General features: G+C 44.2%; 1 protein-coding gene across 1 annotated transcript in view; it reads left to right on the top strand.

Moving 5' to 3' along the window:
• Window positions 1–21,115, top strand: part of Nid1 (nidogen 1) — a 71,680-nt gene that overhangs the window by 13,061 nt on the left and 37,504 nt on the right. Inside the window, exons 2-5 of the mRNA XM_021180582.3 lie at window positions 11,925–12,224; window positions 13,511–13,737; window positions 15,705–16,084; window positions 20,212–20,361. Of these exons, the coding sequence (XP_021036241.1) occupies window positions 11,925–12,224; window positions 13,511–13,737; window positions 15,705–16,084; window positions 20,212–20,361 (1,057 nt within the window). The remainder of the gene's footprint in view (window positions 1–11,924; window positions 12,225–13,510; window positions 13,738–15,704; window positions 16,085–20,211; window positions 20,362–21,115) is intronic.

Raw genomic sequence — 21,115 nt, 5'->3', positions numbered from 1 at the left:
TTACAGATGGTTGTGAGCCACCATGTGCTTGCTGGGATTTGAACTCAGGACCGTCAGAACAGCAGTCAGTGCTCTTAACCGTTGAGCCATCTCTCCAGCCCCCTCATTTTTTTTTAAGTTACAGCTTTATTGAGATAGAGTTCATGTGCAGAAAAATTTATATTGCCTCCTCCCTTTTGAGATATGAGTATCAGGTAGTCCAGACTGGCATTTAATTCACCATGTACCTGCAGCTGGCTTTGTTCTCCTGATCTTCCTGCATCTACCTTCTAAGTGCTAGGATTCTGTAATCCTACTACACCTGTCAAAAATTTACCCTTTAAAAAAATATATATGTGGTTTGGGCCAGTGAGGTGGCTCAGCCAGTAGGGGCTCTTGCCATCAAGACTGACAAACTGAAACCACATGATGGGAGGAAAGAATTGACTTCTGAAAATTGTCCTTTGACCTCCACAGGCATCCATGGCACATGAGTGCCCCCTTCAATAAATAAAGTGTATGCCAAGGAAGGTTTGGTGACACACTATGTTGATCTGAGCACGCAGAAGGCTGAAGAAGGAGGACGGGGTTGACGCCATCCTGGGCTATACAAGGAGTCTCTGTCTTTTTTTTTTTTTTTTTTGGTTTTTCGAGACAGGGTTTCTCTGTGTAGCCCTGGCTGTCCTGGCACTCACTTTGTAGACTAGGCTGGCCTCGAACTCAGAAATCCACCTGCCTCTGCCTCCCAAGTGCTGGGATTAAAGGCGTGGGCCACCACGCCCGGCTAGGAGTCTCTGTCTTAAAAACAAAGCAAACATAAAAATCCAGTGGCTTTTAGCCACTTAGAGAGCGGCACAGTCACTGTAGATGTCTATTCTAGAACGTTTTCATCAGCCTGAGGGCAAGTTCTGTGTCTAACAGTCACTTTTGGTTTCTCCTGGAACCCCAGTCTATTTTCTCCACGGATGTCCCCTTCTGGACATTTGAGAAAAATGGGTTATACAGCTTTTTGTGGGTGACTTCTAATGGTGTAGCATGGTGTTTGCAGAATCATCCATGCTGTAGAATGTACATGGGGCTTACTCTTTTGTGTTTGGATTCTAATTAATTTTGACACAAACTAGAGTTTTTTAGAGAAAGAGAACCTCAGTTGAGGCATTGTCCCCATCAGGTTGGCCTATGGGAATGTCTTGATTATGGGCACTTTCTTGATTAATGATTGATGTGGGAGGGCCCACTGGAAGTGGTCCTGAGTTGCATAAGAAAGCAAACTGAGCAAGCCATGGGAAGGAAACCAGTAATTAATATTCTTGCATGGTCTCTGCTTTAGTTCCTGCCTCCAGATTTCAGCCTTGAATTCATGCCAAGATTTTCCTTAAGGCCTGACTGTGATCTGGACTGTGATCCCTACCTGTAAGCCAAATGAACTCTTTCTTTCCCATGGCACTTTGGTTATGATGTTTATCACCTAATTAGGACAGCATCCTTATCACCATATTAATTTAATTGCTTACAGTTTTTGAGACAGGGACTTATATACTCGTGGTGGTTGTCCTTGAACTCCAGTATGTATGAAGCCTTGTTCTTCTGCCTTCACCTCACAGGTGATGACATTGCAGGCATGAAGCAGAAGTGAAACTGTCTAGGGAACAGAAAAGACTAAGGGGTGAGAGGCGGGAGGGTAGCAGGGCTTGGGGGTGGGCAATATGCTCAAAGTCTGTTACAAACATGCTGGAAATAGTCTTGTGCAACCTTGCATGAAAAATAATGCAAAAAGAGCCTTTTCTCATTGGTTGTGTTTTCCCCCCTGGGGGTGGGGATCCTGGAAAGACAAGAAGTATAAAGCATCAAGTGTGGAGCTCTTACCCCCTCAATGTTGAAGCTTGAATTAAGGACCTCTTGTAGGAACAGGCTCCCAGGTACTGTCCTGGTGTCTGTATCCTAGTGTTGGGGAAGCACACAGCTTCGCCTAGAAGTTAAGGGCTTGCACAGGGCCTTTCCTTTCTTTCCTGGTCTTCTAGAGATAGAAGGATAAAGGTAACAGGTCACCCCCCCCCCCCGGTTAATTTGTTTTGTTTTATGTGTATGAGCATTTTGCCTTCCTGTATGTATGTGCACCATATAAATGTCTGGTGCCTGTGAAGGTGAGAAGATAGCATCAGATCCCCTGAAACTGGACTTTAAAATGACTGTGAGCCATTGTGTGGGTGCTGGGAACCAAACTCAGGTCCTTTGGAAGAGTAGGCAGTGCCTTTATCTGCTGAGGCATTTTTCCAGTGTCTAGTCATCTCTTCTTTGATGGTTAAGATTTAAAGACCTTGACTCTTCAGCTTTTGAGTTTCATTCTGTGGCCCAGGTTGGGAGACACTCACTGTGTAGCCCATGCTGGTCTTGAAGTCATAGTGTTCATCTTGCCTCATCTTCCCTAGTGGGGAGTTTACAGAGGCGCACCCCACACCTGGCCAGCAATATTTGTAAGTGTCAGAAGATTATTCTTGGTAGAGATTCTCGAAGAAGTGATGAGCAAGCTATCGAAAATCTGCCATTAGACAAAACTAGGTTAAGTTGAAAAAAAAAAGCCAAACCAAACCAAACCAAACCAAATGGTGACTATAACCCGGGGCTGTCCCTGTCTTTATTTGGTAATCCCTTTGTTTCTATTTCTAATTTAAGTCAGAGCCATTTTCTCTGGCTCATGTGTTAATGGAAAACATTTGCAATCTGGAGTACTGGAGTGCTCTGCACTTGTAGTGTCTGGCCTCAGGCAAGTGAAAAGCTGAAGTTCATTTTTCCCCCCCTCAAGCCAAGAGTGAGGGGGACACTCTACCCACCTCACAAGGTTTAATGAATTGTCAGAGCAATAACTGCTTCAGACAGGAAGGTACAGTAGTTGGAGTTTTTAGGGTAAAAGCCAGAGCTTTGGCAGCCCAACTAGTGAAGCTCGACCACCTGTCTTGACCAACTAAGACCAATAATGGCAAAAGGCAGCTAGGAGATTTGTTCAATGTGGCCATGTTGAGACTCAGAGGAGTAGATGAAGGGAACTAGGGACCCCATGTTGGGCTACTGGCTGGAGCTTTAGGCTTCCATACAGAAGGAATTAGGGCAAGAAGTGTGCATAGCTAAGCAGTCTGGTCTTGGTATAGGCTCCTTTATCATCATCTCAACTCTGAATACTCAAAGGTGGTCCTGAAGAAGTACTTATTGCTAGGTTGTCCTGAAGAAGTACTTATTACTAGGTAGTCCTGAAGAAGTACTTATTGCTAGGTGGTCCCAAAGAAGTTCTTATTGCTTGAGGGGACAAAATGTTCCTAGGGAGATACTCACTTCTGCTCCAGGGTACAGCCTCACCCTCATGGATAATCGTCCTCATCTGAGAGTGAACGGAGGCTATATTGAGATACTCTTCTCTGGGAACTGAAGGTGGCTGCAGGTTTAGGATGAGGGCCTATGCCTGTGCTTTGGGCCTTGAAGGGGAATGAGTTGAATCATGGAGCAGAGTCAAGCAGTTATGAGCCAAAGTGAAGGACACAGACATGAAATGAGGACCAGGGTGGTAGGCTTTCCTTCTGCTTCTGATGACCTTAAGGGCCCAGGTGAAGAGTCCGTGGTCTTGGGCAGAAGGGTCTAAGTACCTGTGCTCAGGTGGACAGTCAGGCCCCAGGTTTACCTCTGAAATCAATGTCCACCTCTGTTATAAATAGGTTTGGATATTTCCTAGACTTGGTTTTTCCATGCTTTTTCTTTTCATGGGCCCTTCCCATTTTCCAGCTGTTTCTAGCTGGAAACATGACATCCCTCCCCTCAGCACAACCTCCTCTTTTATGCCCCATGTCCCTAAACTAAGCAGCTACATAAAAACAGAAAGATGTCTGGGTATGCTTCCTGCAGATGTGAGCTGCTGCTTCGCCCAGTGGCTGTGTGAACATGTTAAGCTAAGGGCTTGTCAGTTCTCCACTACATATGTGTGAAGAGCAGACTTGTAATGCAATGCCCATTATGTTAAATGTTTACAAATGTGCACAGCCATAGGAAAGGACCTCACACTCAGCACACACTCCAGACGTGTTTGTTCCCTTGCCATTACTTATTGTAAATTCTCGGAGCCTGAGTTCCCACCATCTCCCACCCAGGGAGTTTGCTTTCTTCAAGTTTCATTGTCTACCCATGCAGCCATTTGTGTTTCTCTGCTGCTCTGTTTCTTATTTGGGTCTACCTCAAGCACTCCACTGCCTCAAGCATTCCACTGTTCTGGAGAAGGCCTTTCCCTCGAGGATTGTAGGCTGCCCTGGGAACTGCCACTTGTTGCATTTAAGCCAAGAAAGATGCAAGTCTCTTCTGTAAATTTATGTGGAATCTGACACGATTTCCTTCCATTGACTGTCTGCAAAGACTGTTCTCAGTGATTCCCCATGTCTGTATGTTCACATTAATGTTGGAAAAGAGACAGGAAATGCTTTTAAAACAGGAAGCACCCTTCCATTCCAAGTGGCTCTGACCACCTCCTCTGCAGTTGAGTTGAAACAATTAGACCTAAGTGATTCCAGCTGTTGCTCATGTAGGGTGTGTGTGTGTGTGTGTGATATAATTGACATGGGTTTTTCCAGGGCACGTGATGAAAAGCCAGGTGGTTTGGTGTATGTGAGGATGAGAGAGTTAAATCTTGCAGTAGCAATATCTGAATTCTCTAGGGCAGTATCTGCGTTGGTCCACATGCTGGAAGTGGATAGTTTTCAGTGAATTCGTTTTTATTCTGTAGTGCAAAGTCATCAAATATCTTTCTTAGGCAATGTTTTGTGAGTTTGAGTTAAGTTGTCACTGGAATTTTCAGGGCAAGAGGGCTCCAGGAGTCCCCACAACCCAAGCCACCTATCTACAATAAATAAAAGAGATTTAGTAATGCTAAAAGGTAGAGAAAGGAGGTTCACTCAACGTGGCCACACTGGGGGGAGGGGCAGATGAAGGGTACTGTGGCCCTCTACCTTCTAGGTGCTGATGTGAGCTTTAGATTCAACAGAGAAAGAGTTAGAGCAGGGAGCAGGAGTTCTGTGCTCTAGCAGTGCCAATGTAGGTGTGAGCTTGCTGATCATGGTATTCACCTTGGTTCTGTGAGGTGGTCCAAGTCTTTAAGAAGGAGTCAGTCTAGTTCCTACCAGATGCTTACTTCTGCTCCAGCCATGGATAGCAACCCTCCTCTAGGGCATGGGACTAGGGGTTGGGCAGGGCCCTGTCCCAAGAGGGTTTGCTACTGTGGAAATTCAGAAGAACACAAGAGGAAAGGTTACCGATACTGACTTGGTCTCCATATCTTTAGGCAGAGTACGGACAAATGAAAGCAAAAAAGGTCAGGCTTCTATTCATTTAGTTACTCTGTGATAACTAAGTGACTGTTTCCATAATATAGCAACCTTAATTATTATTCTGTGATTCAGGTGGATTTTCTCAAAAACATGCTCAAACTAGGGTATTTAGTGTTTTGTTGTTTGCTTAAAAAAATCTTTGTGTGTATGTGTTCATATGTGTGTTCATATGTATGAATGGGGTACATGGATACCATGGTACACATGAAATCAGGACAACCTCAGGTATGGGACCTCACTTCCCAGCTTGCTTGAGATAGAGCTCTTGTTCAACACTATATGTGTTAGACTAGCTTGCTGCCCAGAGAGCTTCCAGAGATGTTCCCATCTCCTCCCTGCAGGAGTGCCCATGTGACAGGCACTTTACTGGAGATTCCTCTTCAGTCCTGTTTTGGGTTTACTGTGAAAGGGTCTCATGTAGCTGAGGCTAGCCTAGAACTCTCTATGTAGCTGTGGCTGGCTTTGAACTTCTGCTCCTCCTCTGTTTACCCTCCTAAGTGCTGGAATTACGGGTGTACACCTGTTTCATGCAGTGCTGGAGGTTAAGGCCAGGGCTTGGTGCATGGTAGGCAAACCTACCAACTGAGCTATAGCCTCAGACTTTAGCACAGATATGGTGGACACAACATTGGTGTCTGCTGCACAATGCTTTTGTTAATATTAGATTTTCTCTAGACTCTGGAGCAGTTCTGGAATGCCACAGGATTGTGTGACTTTTGATTGACTTTAATCGATAGACATTGCTTTTGCCATAGCCTTCTGCTCATTGGCATAGGACAAGTAACATGCCTAATTTTGGGGCTGGGTGGTGAGGAGGGAGGCCTGGCTGGGTAAGATGCCAAGCAGCAGTGCTCACCTCTTGTTCAGTTTTGCTTCTGTTGTTTGTGCTTTGGGTGCCAGGGCCCCAAAATTTACCACAAAACTAATGTCAAGGAACACTTCTTTATGTTTGCTTGCTTGTTTGTTTGTTTCAGCCTTACATTTAAGTCCTTAATCCATTTCCAGTTAATTTTTTGTGGGTGCCATAAAATAAGGAGTCCATCCTTATTACTTTAACTGGGCAAATGCAGTTTCCCTGGCACTGCTCATTGAAGAGAATGCCCTGTCCTGTGGTGTGTTCTTGGCAGGCTTGACTGTGTCTGTTTAGGTTTATGGCTACCCCCCTTTCTGCTGCCCATTACCCCACTTCTTCATGGGCCTCTGAGTCCCTGTGTGGTCCATGGGCCCCACATGTCTGTCAGCTTGGTTAGGAAGCTCGATGGTATTCATCATTTCACAGTTTATATGTCATATTTATATGCTTCTTTGGGTCCAGTATACCTCATTGTAGCTGGAAAACAAAACAATCAAAGACCAGGGCCAACTCCTGACTGATCTTTAATGTTGGTTTATCTACTTGCCCTGGTTTCTAAACAATCCTGCTCATTATCATTGTTGTGAGGCAGTTTCCTCTGGGGCTGTCACAGCCCTTGCCTTCATTGGGCAAGGACTTACAGAATATCTGGCCATGCCAAATAACAAGCAAACCAATCCAGGCATAGTTAAGTCTATGGTAGTCACATTTCCTTGTAGAAAAAAATCTTTTTTTTTTTTTTTCAGTCTATTACTGCCCTATCTGAGTGGAACAAATATTTCTTGTTTTTGCTTTTTGAGACAAGGTTTCTCTATGTAGCCCCCTGCCCCCACACACCAACTGTTCTAGAACTTGCTCTGTAGACCGGATTGGCCTCAGACTCACAGGGATCCGCCTGCCTCTGCCTCCTGAATGCTGGGATTAAAGGCGTGTGCTACCACTGCCTGGCTTTAGTTTATATATATTTTAAAAGGTTTACTTTTTAGCCTGGTATGGCAGTGCATACCTCTGATCCCAGCATTCAGGAGGCAGAGGTGAGTGGATCTCAGTGAGTTCTCACCCATACTAACCCACAGTGAGTTCTAGACCAGCTAGGGTCCTGTCTCAAAAAAATGTTTTTATTATCTTTAATTATGTGTATGAGTATGTATCTATATGTGGATATGTGCACATGAGTGCAGGTGCCCCTGGTGTCCAGAGGTATCAGGTGCCCTGGAACTGGAGCTACAGGTAGCTGTTAGCTGCCTGACATAAATGCTGAAACTAAACTTTGGGTCCTCTGGAAAAACAGCATATCTTCGTAACCACTAAGCCATGTCTCCAGTCCTTTATTATTATTTTAAAATACGGAACACTTTAGCTTGTCATATCATCTTTAGGGCATGCTAATCCCTGTATTTTAGTATATGTGCTGCAGAAGGGAATACTCTTGGAAAAGGTTTTTTTTTTAATTAAATGTTTTATTTTTTAATTAAATGTTTAATACTAAATTAACATTTAATTAAATGTTAAATGATTTAATTAAATTATTATTATTACACTTATGTGTGTGTATGAGTGCATTGCCACAGCACACATATGGAGACCAGAGGAGACCACTTGTGGGAGTGTTTCTTTCCCTTCCACCTTGTGGGTTCTGCAGATGGAACTGATGTCCTCTGGCTTGGCAGCAAGTAAGTGCCTTTACTCAAAGAGCACTCTTACCTGCCCATGAATACATTTTCCTTTATGTGTCCTCGGGAAAAGCCACACAATACTTACCTCTTTGGAGGAACTAAGCTTATTTTAGAAAGGTTCCAAACATTAAAAAATAAAACAGAGCGAACTCCCACATCCCCATTACCGAGCTTCGACAAATATCAGCCTGTGACTAACATTGCTTCATTTATAGCCCAGATGTCTGTCACATTCTCTTCTCCACCCCAAACTGGGTTATTTTAAAGCAAATTTTAAGCATTCTATTTCCTTGTAAACATTTTGGAATGTATCTCAAAAAGACCCTTTAAAAAAATAACAAAACAAGAAGATCACAATTACATCTAAATACTGTAATCCCTTTCCCTCCTTCTGTCTCTGTCTGTGTCTTCCTCACCCCCCCCCCCCGCTACTCCCCTTGCTGCCCACCCTCACCTCCCACCCCCAACAATGTCTGGCTGTGTAGCCTTGGCTATCCTGGAACTCGCTATATAGATCAGGCTGGCTTTGAACTCTAAGGGACCCACCTGCTTCTCCCCCTGAGAGTGAAAACACTTAGCTTGTTGTTTTTTGTTTTTTGTTTTTCCTTTTCAGTGAGAGGCTTAAATCAGAATCTAGTCAAACTGTACTTCATGTGTATACATCCTTCTTAGGACCTTCTTTCTTTTTAAAGACAGCACACACTGGCCTGTAACTCTGTGTAGCAGGAGATGTCTCTGAACAACTGATTTTCCTGACTCCAGCGCCCAGTGGATGGGATTACCACACCCAGTTTATGCAGTGCCTGGAACTCTGTAAATGAAGCCTCACCACGTGGGTTCCCTTGCGCTCTGAGAGACTATAGGGCTGCCCTTCTCTGGTCTGTGTGATTCATTGGGGCTCACTCCAGGCACATCCAAAGTAGCCTGCGGCACAGATCTTGTCCCTGTCCTGTACTATGGAGGAAGTCAAGAAGCTGGAGGGGACATTAGGTGATGTATAAGCTTTGGAACTGCAGTGATGACTAGGACAGAGGGTCACTGACCCCTGGTTTCTGAGTGCATAGGGCAAGGGCCTACAAACAGGGCTTCAGGGAACAGGAGGCAGAGGTAGTGTGGGAAGAGGAGTGAAGTTTGAGGAGGAGCCTGTGAAAGGTGCCTGTGGTGGAGGAGACTCTGAGTAGCTGCTTGAAGGACTGGATGGACCAGTCAAGAGAGCCCAGATGTCAGCACTGGGAACGCTGGGACTATAGGGAAGGAGAAGGGCAAAGGAACCAAACCAGCAGGCTGACTCAGGCCTGTAATCACATCATGTGGGAGATGGAGGCAGGAGGACAGGAGTTCAAGGTCATCCTTAGCTACTTATTTAGTTTCAGGCTAGCCCTCTCCAAAAAAAAAACCAAAAAAACAGCAAAACAACAAGCCAAAGCCAAGATACTTCCCAAGTGTCCCAGTTGCTACAGGTGGGAGAATGCAGCCATGGCCAGCTGCATGGTTCCTTCGGACTGGGTGGGGAGCTTCATGCCTGACAGGGGGAGACATTGTTTCACCAAGCTAGCTATTCTTTGACACATTTCAAAAAAAAAAAAAAAAAAGCTTAAAGGGAGAAGCCTGAAGTTAGGAATCATCAGAAACTGAGTGATTTAACCCCCTTATAGCAGCTCTCTCTGAGTTTGGCTTTCTTCATTCTCACAGATGTCTGAGTTGAAGGTCAAACGGGCTGAAGGAACAGCTTTCCCCATAATAATACCGAGGAGAGTTATGTGATCTGGCGTCAAATAGTCACCCAAGGTCCTTGCATGAAAATTGATTTCTAAGGCAAGCATTCCTTGTGAAAATAGAGTCAGTCCAGTGCCCAGATTCCAAAGAATAGATGGCACCAGGACGTTTTTCAGGATTGTTGGATGATTTTGAATGTCTTTGGAAAATAGCCTTGTGGAAAAGAGCTGTCTATATGTGGTCTCCGTGGGATCGCTTCCTACCAGGAGCCAGTCACTGCCAATGTCTGGCATGTGCTTGAGAAAGTGAGCAGTTTCCCACGCTCCCCCGTCACAGCAGTTGGGGTGTTTGTGCTGGGGGAGGTTAGATGCTGTGAACTGGGCTGCAGGAGGCATCTTGCCTGACTGCCATCCCTGCAGATTGTCAATTTATTCTGGAAGAATCTTACTGTTGCCAAGTGATGGAAAATATGTTACTTGGGGTAAAACTGTGACATTTATAAAAAGAGATGGTTTTAGGACAGGGGAATGTAGCGCAGTAGGTAGAGGGCTTGCCTGAGATACACAAAGTCCTGGGTTCCATTCCCTCACATGGTGTAAATTGGAAGTGATAGTGTATGCCTGTAATCATAGCCCTTGTGGGGTAAAGGCAGGAAGGTCAGAAGTTCAAGGTCAGAAGGCTAGAAGTATAGTTCAGTGGCTCAGCCCCTGAGTGTGAAGCCCTAAAGTCAATTCTCAGGACTCCATTAGTTAATTAATTAAATTTATTGATTAATTAAAAATTAATGATGCTTTTGTTAAGTTCCAAAGCTCTAGGTTTCTGTTTGTTTGTTTTATTTTGTTTGTTTGTTTGCCTTTTACCAGCCTAGGTTGGAATCAGCTCTGCCATCTCTAACCTTATTATCATGTTCTGGGGAATGAAAGTATGTCTCCAAATAAATATATAAAGTGGACAGCAAACCAACCTCTGGCTTCCACATACCCTCTCAAACACACGACAGTGACAATACTTTTTAAAAACTAGAAAAGATTCTGAGAACTCTATACCTGTCATGATTAAGCTGGCCTTGAACTCATGATGTAGCAAAGGCTGACCTCGAGTTCCTCCTGTCCCCACCTTCCCAGTGCCAGCATATACTACCATGCTCAGTTTATACACTGCTGGCACTTGAACCCAAGGCCTCGTGTACCCAGGCAGGAATTCTACTGAGAGCTATATCTGCAGTCCTGAGATGGCTGACCTTGAAGTCAAGATCTTTGGGTCAGAATTCCAGTGATGTTATTTATATATGATGACTTTGGACACGTTAATTGCTTTACTTAATTTTCCTACTAGAAAAATATGGGTACCGGTGACACCTAGCCTTCTGGTGTTTTCCCAAAGATTAGATGCTACCTACAAAGTGGTGAACTGTTAATGCTGTTAGGTGGTATTTTATGTGCTAAGCTAGTCACAGTAGTTATCAACAGTATGCAGGTTTACCTCTTAACACATTCATTTAATCATCTGTGTTACCCTTCCCTTCCTTTGGACTTTGGGTTCCTTTGAAGTGGGGCTGTATCCAGCTCTCTCTGGTACCAAGAGTGATATAACACAGGCCCAGTGTGGAAGCCCTTGCTGAGTTAATTAGTCATCTGGATAATGTTGGCAGTCAACAAATCTGTTGCTCTCACCATTTTGGTCAGGAGGACACAGAGGGGAAATGAGATATTTGAGAGACTGCCCATATTTGACACACTTGACAGGAAGCAACCTGCATCATGTTCTAAGATTCTTGTCTACCATATCCTTCATACCCCCACCCCTCCTGCCTATCATGTTGGTGGTTTTGCCAGTCAGACTTATCACTTTCTCCCATTCTGTTTATTTTGTGTTCCACGGGTAGCTGCAACAGTATCCGGTGAGGGAGAGATCACTTGCTGTGTTAGTTGCATCTGTGTCTTTGTATCTGTTCTAACCACTTGATAGCAACAACTGAATGGAGGAAAGGCTGGTTTATTTTGGCTCATGGTTCTGGTGAGCTTTTATCCCATCATAGTGGGGAAGGTACCGTGGAGCATCGTGAAGTTGCACAGTCTGTGTGATGAGACCCTGTGGCAGAGGCTGTTCACATGATAGCTGATTAGAGCACAGAGAGCAAGGCGGGAGCTAGGAGCAAAGGCCTCTTCTTGGTGATCTCCTTCAGTCAGACAGGCTCCAGTGGTGACTCATGGTCCCGCAGCCTCTCAAAATAGTACCGCCAGCTGTAAAATTTGTAGGGATTGTTTTAAAATCGAACCCTAACATTCCCTTAAGGAGTTCATCTTTGCATTCTCTCTAACCACACTCGGTTCCTTACAGGTCACCACAAATGGTATCATCGCCATGAGCGAACCCCCAGCCACAGAATACCATCCTGGAACCTTCCCACCCAGCTTCGGCTCAGTAGCGCCTTTCCTGGCTGACTTGGACACAACAGATGGCCTGGGGAATGTGTATTATCGAGAAGACTTATCCCCCTTCATTATTCAGATGGCAGCAGAGTATGTCCAGAGAGGCTTCCCGGAGGTCTCTTTCCAGCCCACTAGTGTGGTGGTTGTCACTTGGGAATCTGTGGCCCCCTATGGAGGGCCCAGCAGCAGCCCTGCCGAGGAAGGCAAGGTGAGTGCACCCCACATGGAGATGCAGGTATCTGGTCTGGTATGTTGACTGTAGACTTTGCGCTTGTTCCAATGGACAACATGCCTATCCTGTTGCTCAAGATAGGAAGTCTAGAGCAAAGCCCAGTAAAATTTGCCTCTTGCATGCAGGTCAGCAAACTCCAGATGCTTATCTGTAGGGCTGTCTGAATCACTTCTGTGACTGTCTAATGTTGAGAAAGGCAGGTATTTGAGGAGATTGCTCCATGGCAAACATATGCCTGGGAAATAGTACCTGTGTTCCTTCTTTAATTGATAAAGAGTGGGATGATAGCTGCTAATTATAGAGAAGTTATTAATAGGAAATGCTAGATATCAAGGTTCTGATCAGCGAGCCCCTCCTGAGTGAAGAAAAGTCCTTTCGTAAAGAAGCTGCCTGACTGACATTTAATGGAACGATCCCCAAACTCTTGGCCTTGTCTCCTCTTATCACTGTCCTCCATGGGACACATAGCATTCCACAGAACACGTTTTGGAGAAGTCTGTGGTGGGTCTGCATATCTCATAGGCTTTGCAAAATTGGAAGATTGCCTGACCCAAGAATACTCAGCTCTTGCCTGCCTCTTGGGACTAACCTAATAAGACTCCTATTCCCTCTTCAGCAGTTGTATCAAACTCTTTTTTTTTTTTAAGATATATTTCTTTTTTAAAAAAAAATATTTCTTATTAAAGATAAGTACACTGTAGCTGTCTTCAGACAGCACCAGAAGAGGGTGTCAGATCTTATTATGGGTGGTTATGAGCCACCATGTGGTTGCTGGGATTTGAACTCAGGACCTTTAGAAGAGCAGTCAGTGCTCTTAACCACTTAGCCATCTCTCCAGTCCTATATCAAGCTCTTATATTTGCCTGAAGCATACCTTTTCCTTTGTTCTGGTATGTTTTGCCTCACTGTCGTTTGTTTTTGACATGACCTCCTCCTGATTGTAAGCCCAGGCCCTCCTGTGAAGCCTTGACCATCACGGGGTTCCCAAGAACTACCCCTACCCTACCCAACACAGGATTCGTCCTCATTTGACCTACATGTAGCATGCTGCACGCATCTCTGTTACAGCATCTGTCCTCAGATTTAGGCTATATTTGTCCATAGATCCACCTCTCCGTGTAGACGGCACAGTCTCAACTGTAGGAAAGTGAGGTGCAGTGCTGCTGGCTCTCCCCTGTCCTTTCTACTAGGAGCCCAGTGAACAGCAAGCTTTGAGAGTGTGGTTGTATTGCTAGAAACTGACTTTTAACTCATCTTCACAGAGAAACACGTTCCAGGCTGTTCTGGCCTCCTCAAATTCCAGCTCCTATGCCATTTTCCTTTATCCTGAAGATGGTCTACAGTTCTTTACAACATTCTCGAAGAAGGATGAAAGCCAAGTACCTGCTGTGGTTGGCTTCAGTAAAGGTCTAGTAGGATTTCTATGGAAGAGCAACGGAGCCTATAACATATTTGCCAATGACAGAGAATCAATTGAAAATTTGGCCAAGTATGCATATTCTTTATTTGTTTTTCTTTATTAGATTCCCCTTAATTATATTATTATATATTGTTTTACCAAACAAAATGTAGTAAGTATTAAATAACCTAAAAATGTTCTTATAGATTTAAATTTTATAGAGAGATATTTAAATGCTGAAATTGTATTTTTTCCTGATGAATCTTAGGGAATATATTTAGCATGAAGAGGTCTTTTGTTTATTTTCATCTTTATTTGTATGTATTAGCATTTTGCATCACATGCATGCAGTGCTTGTGGAGACTAGAAACGCATCGGATCCCCTGGGACTGTAGTTACAGATGGCTCTGAGCCACCACGTGGAAGCTGGGACTTGAACCCAGGCAGTCTCTCTGGAGGAGTTACCAATGCTCTTAATTTCTGAGCCATCTCTCTAGCCCCAATAGTGTGTCATTTAGAGTGCACCTTCATGCAAAACTGTCTCTACTGTGTCCTCTGAGTTTGAAGTCAGAAATAATGGAAATTTAAACCTGTCTCCTGCCAGGAACCTAAACTAAGTGTGGTTTTCCTCCACACTGATGCCAAACAGTTCTTTACTGCACTCATTGTAATGTTAGTGTAGAGAAGCAAGAGATAACAGGATATTATACAAAAGAGAGGGATAGCCAAGATTATTGGCTTTTTGTTTTGTTTAGGTATTTTGAGACAGGATCTCATATAGCCCAGGCTGTCCCCAAACTTTCTACATAGAGAAGGATGGATGACCTTGAACCAGAGATTCTTCAGCCCCCACCTCCAAGGTGCTGGGGTTACAGGTGTAAGACATCATGCCTGGTCCCAGACTGGTTTTTAAGAGTTAAAATCTTACAGCTCCCAATATTCTTTAGCCTAATCCCCTTTCCCCATTTTGTCTTCTATAACTCCAGCCCAGCTCCAAGGGTTCTGATCCCCCTCTTTGGCCACTCTGGAAATTTGCATGTACATGTACATACAATAATAGACATATACATATGTGTGTGTGTACACAGACACACGTATACATACATCTATATATACATACACACACACACACACATATATATATGCATACATACATATACATACACATAAATAAATAATAACATTCATCCTAAAGCGAAGCAAAGTAAAACAAAACAAAATCCCCCAAACACAACAGGACTAGAGAAACGGTTCAGTTGGCACAAGACCTGACTACTATTTCCATACCCACATAAAAAACCAGACACGGTGGTGTCTGCTTATAAATCCAACCTTGGGAAGTTGAGATGGATGGACTCCTGGCATTATGCCAGCCATTCTTGTCTACTTTGTGAGCCCCAAGGCAATGAGGTACCCTGTCTTCAAAACAAAACAAAACAAAACAAAATCAACAAAACAAAACAAACAAAAACCAAGGTAGCCAGGCAAGGTGGTGCATGTCTTTAGTCCCAGCACTAGGGAGGCAGAAGCAGGCAGATCTCTGTGAGTTTGAGACCAGCCTGGACTACAAATTTAGTTTTAGGACAGCTAGGACTGGTACACAGAGAAATTCTGTCTCAAAAAACAAAAATCAAACCAACCAAACAAACAAAACCCCAAACCAAAAAAACTAAGTAGGTTTTACTTCATGCAATAAAAAGAATGTAGTGGTGAAATGACTCTCTGGTCCCTCATGAGACAGGGCATATAAACTGTGAATAGTACAAGCTGGAGGCATTGAGAGTCCTTGGTGTCCTGGGACGGCCCTAGAGGGTAAGCTCTTCATGGCGTTGTGTCTATTTAGATTCAGTCTCACTAAATAGTCCCTGCCTGTATGAGTTCTTGTTGGATAACCACCCATGGCATTGCTGCCCTCCTGGACAGCAGCCCTTGCCAAGGGTAGACACATGCCACACCTTTCAGACGGACATAGGTTACTGAGCTCCTCCTGCCTGCTTGGTCAGTGGGGGCTGCTTGTGGGCTGTGGCCTATTCTCAAAATGCCTTCCTTGCCTCTAGGAGCAGCAATGCTGGGCACCAGGGTGTGTGGGTGTTTGAAATTGGAAGTCCTGCTACTGCCAAGGGGGTGGTGTCTGCAGATGTGAACCTGGACCCGGACGATGATGGAGCAGACTATGAGGATGAAGATTATGACCTAGTAACCTCTCATCTTGGCCTGGAGGATGTAGCCACTCATCCCTCCCCCTCCCACAGTCCAAGAAGGGGATACCCTGACCCACACAATGTACCTAGGATCCTCTCTCCTGGCTATGAGGCTACAGAGAGACCCCGTGGAGTCCCCACTGAGAGGACCAGATCTTTCCAGCTGCCAGGGGAGAGGTTCCCTCAGCATCACCCCCAGGTCATTGATGTGGATGAAGTAGAGGAAACAGGAGTTGGTAAGACATCCATTTTACGAGTTGGAACATGTATTTGCCTGCTTGGTTTCTAGACAGGAGTTGGCTAGTGTAGGGTGGGTCATGTGCCCCATGAGGTGACTTTATGGGGGCGGGGCATATAGCCTGAGGGAGCAGAGACTGAATGCTTTCACAGGAGAGCAATGGGTGCTTAGTGCCCATGACTTCTCAGTGACCCAGTGATCTTTTAGGATTAGAGATTTGGTTTTGGACACTGTGGGAGTATGCCTCATTTCATGATTTCTCATAATGTATTCTATTTTAAAGAGAGTCAGGGCCAGGGAGAGATGGCTCAACAGGTAAAGGCACTCACGACTTAAGTTTGACCTTCTGAAACCCACACAGTAGAGGAGAGGCATGACTCCCTCAAACTGTCCTCTAATACAGACAGACAGACAGACAGATGGATAGATGGACAGACAGATAGATGTATTTTTTTTATAAGACAGGGTCTCATTTATGTGGTTTGGATGGCCTGGGATTTGACATAGACTTGGCTAGCTTTCAATTCATGGAGATCCGGATGCTTTTGCTTCCCAGGCACTACCATAATCTGCTTAATACAGTTTTTTCTTTTAAAATGTCATTGTTGGCTGGGCTGTGGCAGCACACACCTTTAATTCCAACACTTGGGAAGCAGAGGCAGGTTGATCTGTGACTTGAGGCCAGCCTGGTCTATAGACTGAGTTCCAGGACAGCCAGGGCTATGCAGAGAAACCCTGTCTCCAAACCCAAACCCCAAACCGAAAAGATCATTGTTGAGTGCTGTTAGCCCAACACTGAAGAGGCAGAAGCAGGAGAATCAGTTTCTAGCCTGGGATACAGTAAGATCCTGTCTCAAAAACTAAAAGACCTTGAATATTTTGGAACTCAAGTGTCTTCTTTGTGACTTCTGAGATGTGTTCACCCACCTGAGAAAACATTCTGGAAGCTCCGTTGGCTCTTTATGCTGCTTTTCTTTCACATTTTTTCTTTTTGGTTTTGGAATTCAAGCAGCTGATTATTTTTCCTCCTGTCAGTTGCAGTTGCTTTCTAAAGAACACACTCTCTCTCTCTCTCTCTCTCTCTTTCACACACACACACACATGTGCACACACACACACACACACATGCGCACACACACACACACACACACATCAAATTCCTCCTAAAATGTAGTTTTATACAATGTGGTATCTCCTTCTCCTTCTGAGTTATGAGAGGGTAGCCCTAGCCTTGAACTCAGATCTGCCTGCCTCTATCTTCTGAATGCTGGGATTAGAGGTGTGAACTACTACGCATACACTGCACAGTGTGATATATTCTAACCATATTGTATGGAGTGTTTCCTACATTTTGAGAAAAATTACTTGAGCATTCTTTAAGTATTATAAGAAGTTCTCAAAATGTGCCTTTATTTTTCATGAGATACACACACACAGAGAGAAAGAGAGAGAGAGAGACAGAGACAGAGAGAGAGACAGAGAGAGACAGAGAGAGGGGCACAATGGTTAGTTTCAATTGTCAACTTGATACAATATAGAATCACCTGGAAAGAGTGTCAGAGAAAGCTGTCTACATCAGGTTGACCCGTGGGCGTGTCTGTGGTTGCCTAATTGCCTTGATGGATGTAGGAAGACCCAGACTTCCAATGAGCTACATCCTTCTACGGTTTGGGGCGCTGACTTGAATAAGAGTACAGAAAGCTGGCTGAGCAGTAGGCATGCATTAATTCCTTTCTTAAAATGTAACCTGTCAGCTGTGACCTGACTGGCTTCTTTAAGTTTCTGACTTGTATAACAGATAAACCCTCTCCTCCACTAAGTTGTTTTTTTTTGCCAGTTTTTTATTTTGTTTTGTTTTTGTAGACGTGGTTTCTCTGTATAGCCGTGATTGTCTTGGATCTCCCTCTGTAGTCCAGGCTGGCCTTGAATTCACAGAGATCTGCTGCCTCTGCCTTTCCAGTGCTGAGATTAAAGTGTGTGCCAATACTGCCCAGCATTTGTCAGAAATTTTTAAATCACAGAAAGAGGAAGAAAAATAGGACACCAATTGAGACTATTTTTAAAAGATTTACTTATTTTTATTTTCTGTGTACGTGTGTTTTACCTACATGTATGTATGTGCATTCCTGGTGCCCAACCAGTCCAGAAAAAGTCATCAGATCCCCTGGAACTGGAATTACAGATGGTTGTGAGTTGCCGTGCAGGTGTTAGGACTTGAACCTGGGTCCTCAAAGAGCAGCAAGTGCCCTTAACCACTGAGCCATCTCTCCAGCTCCCATCAGGACTCTAAATGGCATCCGGAGAGCCTTTAAGCCTTTAAATGTATCTCTCATAGGACCCTTTTCTCTTTCTACTAAGAGGTTACTGTAAAACTTCTTAGAAACATTTAGTCCATTCTTCCTACTAAGTCATGCTAACTCATGTTTATTTCTCCTTTCTTGTTCTGATGGACCTCATGGCCATAGTCATTACTGTCTGTCTGTCCATACTGAGAACCCAGAATGGGCAACATGGGGATTTATGATCACTACTGAGCCACAGGAGTGACCACGATGCCATTCCATGGAATGATGATTTCGTGGGCTCCAGCCTTATACCTCGCAAACGCTGCTCTCTGGGTTTAGGGAAGAGGAGGGATACCCTGACCTCTCCACCAGCAGCATCCAGCCTCTGATTCTGTTATTGTCTATGTTTGCTTATAGATGTTAAGTTTTGAGCCTTATCTTTTTTCCTCTATCCTTCCTAAATATCTGAAACGATCATTTATGGAACTGTCACATTTGTTTACTCCCAACAACAAATGGTGGTGATAGTCACAGAAGCCCAGACTTCAACTCAAAGTGTATCTGTGACAGATGGCTTTTTTTTTTTTTTTTTTTTGGTCCCTTTCCCAAGTTATTTCACTGTGTTTATTAGAAACATCAGCTGTCTGAGGCCTACAGTAACATTCTGGTGTTGTTTAAATGGTTGCCCTCAGATACACGGAACACAGCAGACCCATCAATGGGGGATTGCTGGCTGGATCTTATGCAATCACAAAACCTCGGGTTTACTCAGGTGCCCTTTGGTTCAGTTATGACTCGTCTTTGTACACACTGGAAGTTCCAAGTACTTGCAGCCAATAGAATCTACCTGAGGATGCATTTCATCTTGATCTTCACTCATGAAGTCAATTATAAACAGGATTATTGTTGTTTCTAGAAGTTTACTCCTCTTGAGATTTTGAACTTCATTCCAAACGAATTTGCTCTAGCTAGATCATTAAATTTAATGGGCAGGTTTGCAAGTCTAATAAAACAAACTTGGGTGGTGGAAATTTAAACCAGAGAGGGATTTTTTTGAGTCTTGGGTCAAATGATCTTAGAAGAGATGTAATCGAAGGATTGTTTCTGATCGGCTGTTTTTTAAATTTTATTTATTTTTTATTTTTATTTTTTAAAGATTTATTTATTTATTTATTATATGTAAGTACACTGTAGTTGTCTTCAGACACACCAGAAGAGGGAGTCAGATCTCATTATGGATGGTTGTGAGCCACCATGTGGTTGCTGGGATTTGAACTCGGGACCTTTGGAAGAGCAGTCAGTGCTCTTAACTGCTGAGCCATCTCACCAGCCCCCTAAATTTTATTTTTATTTTGGAGATTATAAAATAATTACATCATTTCCCCCTTTCTTTTCTCCCTCCAAAGCCTCCATGTTTATACTCCCCCCCTTACTCTCTTTCAAATTTATGGCCTCTTTTTCTTAAATTGTTGTTGTTGTTGTTGTTGGTGGTGGTGGTGGTGGTGGTGTGTGTGTGTGTGTGTGTTTTTATAATGATCAACTTTTGAGTATATATGAAATACACGCACACACATACACACACATATCTGTGGCAATTTTTAAGCATGATTTCTCAGCTTCTTTTAGACTTGTTTATATCAGTGATCTGAGTTATAGAGCCTTATCTTTATCCAAATGGCCACACTCATGCCATGGGCTTTAGTCTGCTGTGGTTGGCTTGGCCCCTTGAAGGTCTTAGGTAGATGCGAGTCCATTTGGCTCAAGGACACCTGTGTGGAAATGCCTCTCAGTTGAGAACCTGCAAAGCTTTGACAGGTTTGCTTTTGTTTTTTCCAAACAGTATTCAGCTACAACACAGGTTCCCAGCAGACTTGTGCCAACAATAGACACCAGTGCTCCGTGCATGCAGAGTGCAGAGACTATGCTACTGGCTTCTGCTGCAGGTGTGTGGCCAACTACACAGGCAACGGCAGACAGTGCGTGGCAGAAGGTAAGGTACTGTTCCTGTGCATTTTCAGCTTCACAGAGAAGGACGAGAGTGGCTTTGGGTCTTGGAGCTTGTTTATAGATTTGTCCTTTGCCCTGGTCTCTGGAATGTGCAGTTTTTAATGACGTCATCTCTGTTACATTCCCTGTGGGCATTCCTCCCAGGATATACTCTTTTTTTTTTCCTCTCCCATTTTCCTTCACTCATAGCTTTGTCTCTGGAGTCCTCTCTATTCGTTGTTTGCCTTTGAGACACCATCTTGCTATGCAGCCTGTGCTGACCTCAGACTTGAGATTCTCCATCTGAAGAGTGAATGAAGGGGCTGCACTTGTGCACCCCACACTTGGCTTGAGTCTCTGGCTCTGAGTGTATTGCTTGTAGATCTCTCTCTCTCCTTTCTCTCCTTCCCTCCCTCCTTCCTTCTTGCCCCTCCCCCGCTCTGTCCCTCTCTGTCTGGCTTAGACCAGGGTATGTGGTGGGTTCAGTTTTTCTATTGCCTCTGCCTTCTTTCCTCATGTCCCCAAACCACATCATGCTTGAGGTGAAGATGACAGGGTGTCGCCCTCAGTGCTAGCTTGTTGGACTCAGCGCACATCCAGCCCCAAAGCGGGTTCTGTGATAGCTGAGGTCAGCTTTGACCTCTGTCCCCAAAGGCCTGGCTAGTCACTATGCCCACACAGTCAGGGGACTCTTTTGTGTAAGTCTAAGGGTCTTTGTCACAGACATTGGAGACCTTTGGGGCTATAAATTAGAATGA

This window comes from Mus caroli, unplaced genomic scaffold (genome assembly GCF_978045245.1).
Source record: "Mus caroli unplaced genomic scaffold, Mus_caroli_1 scaffold_15, whole genome shotgun sequence".
NCBI classification, from domain to species: Eukaryota; Metazoa; Chordata; class Mammalia; order Rodentia; family Muridae; genus Mus; species Mus caroli.
This window is presented reverse-complemented; position numbering and strand designations above follow the sequence as displayed.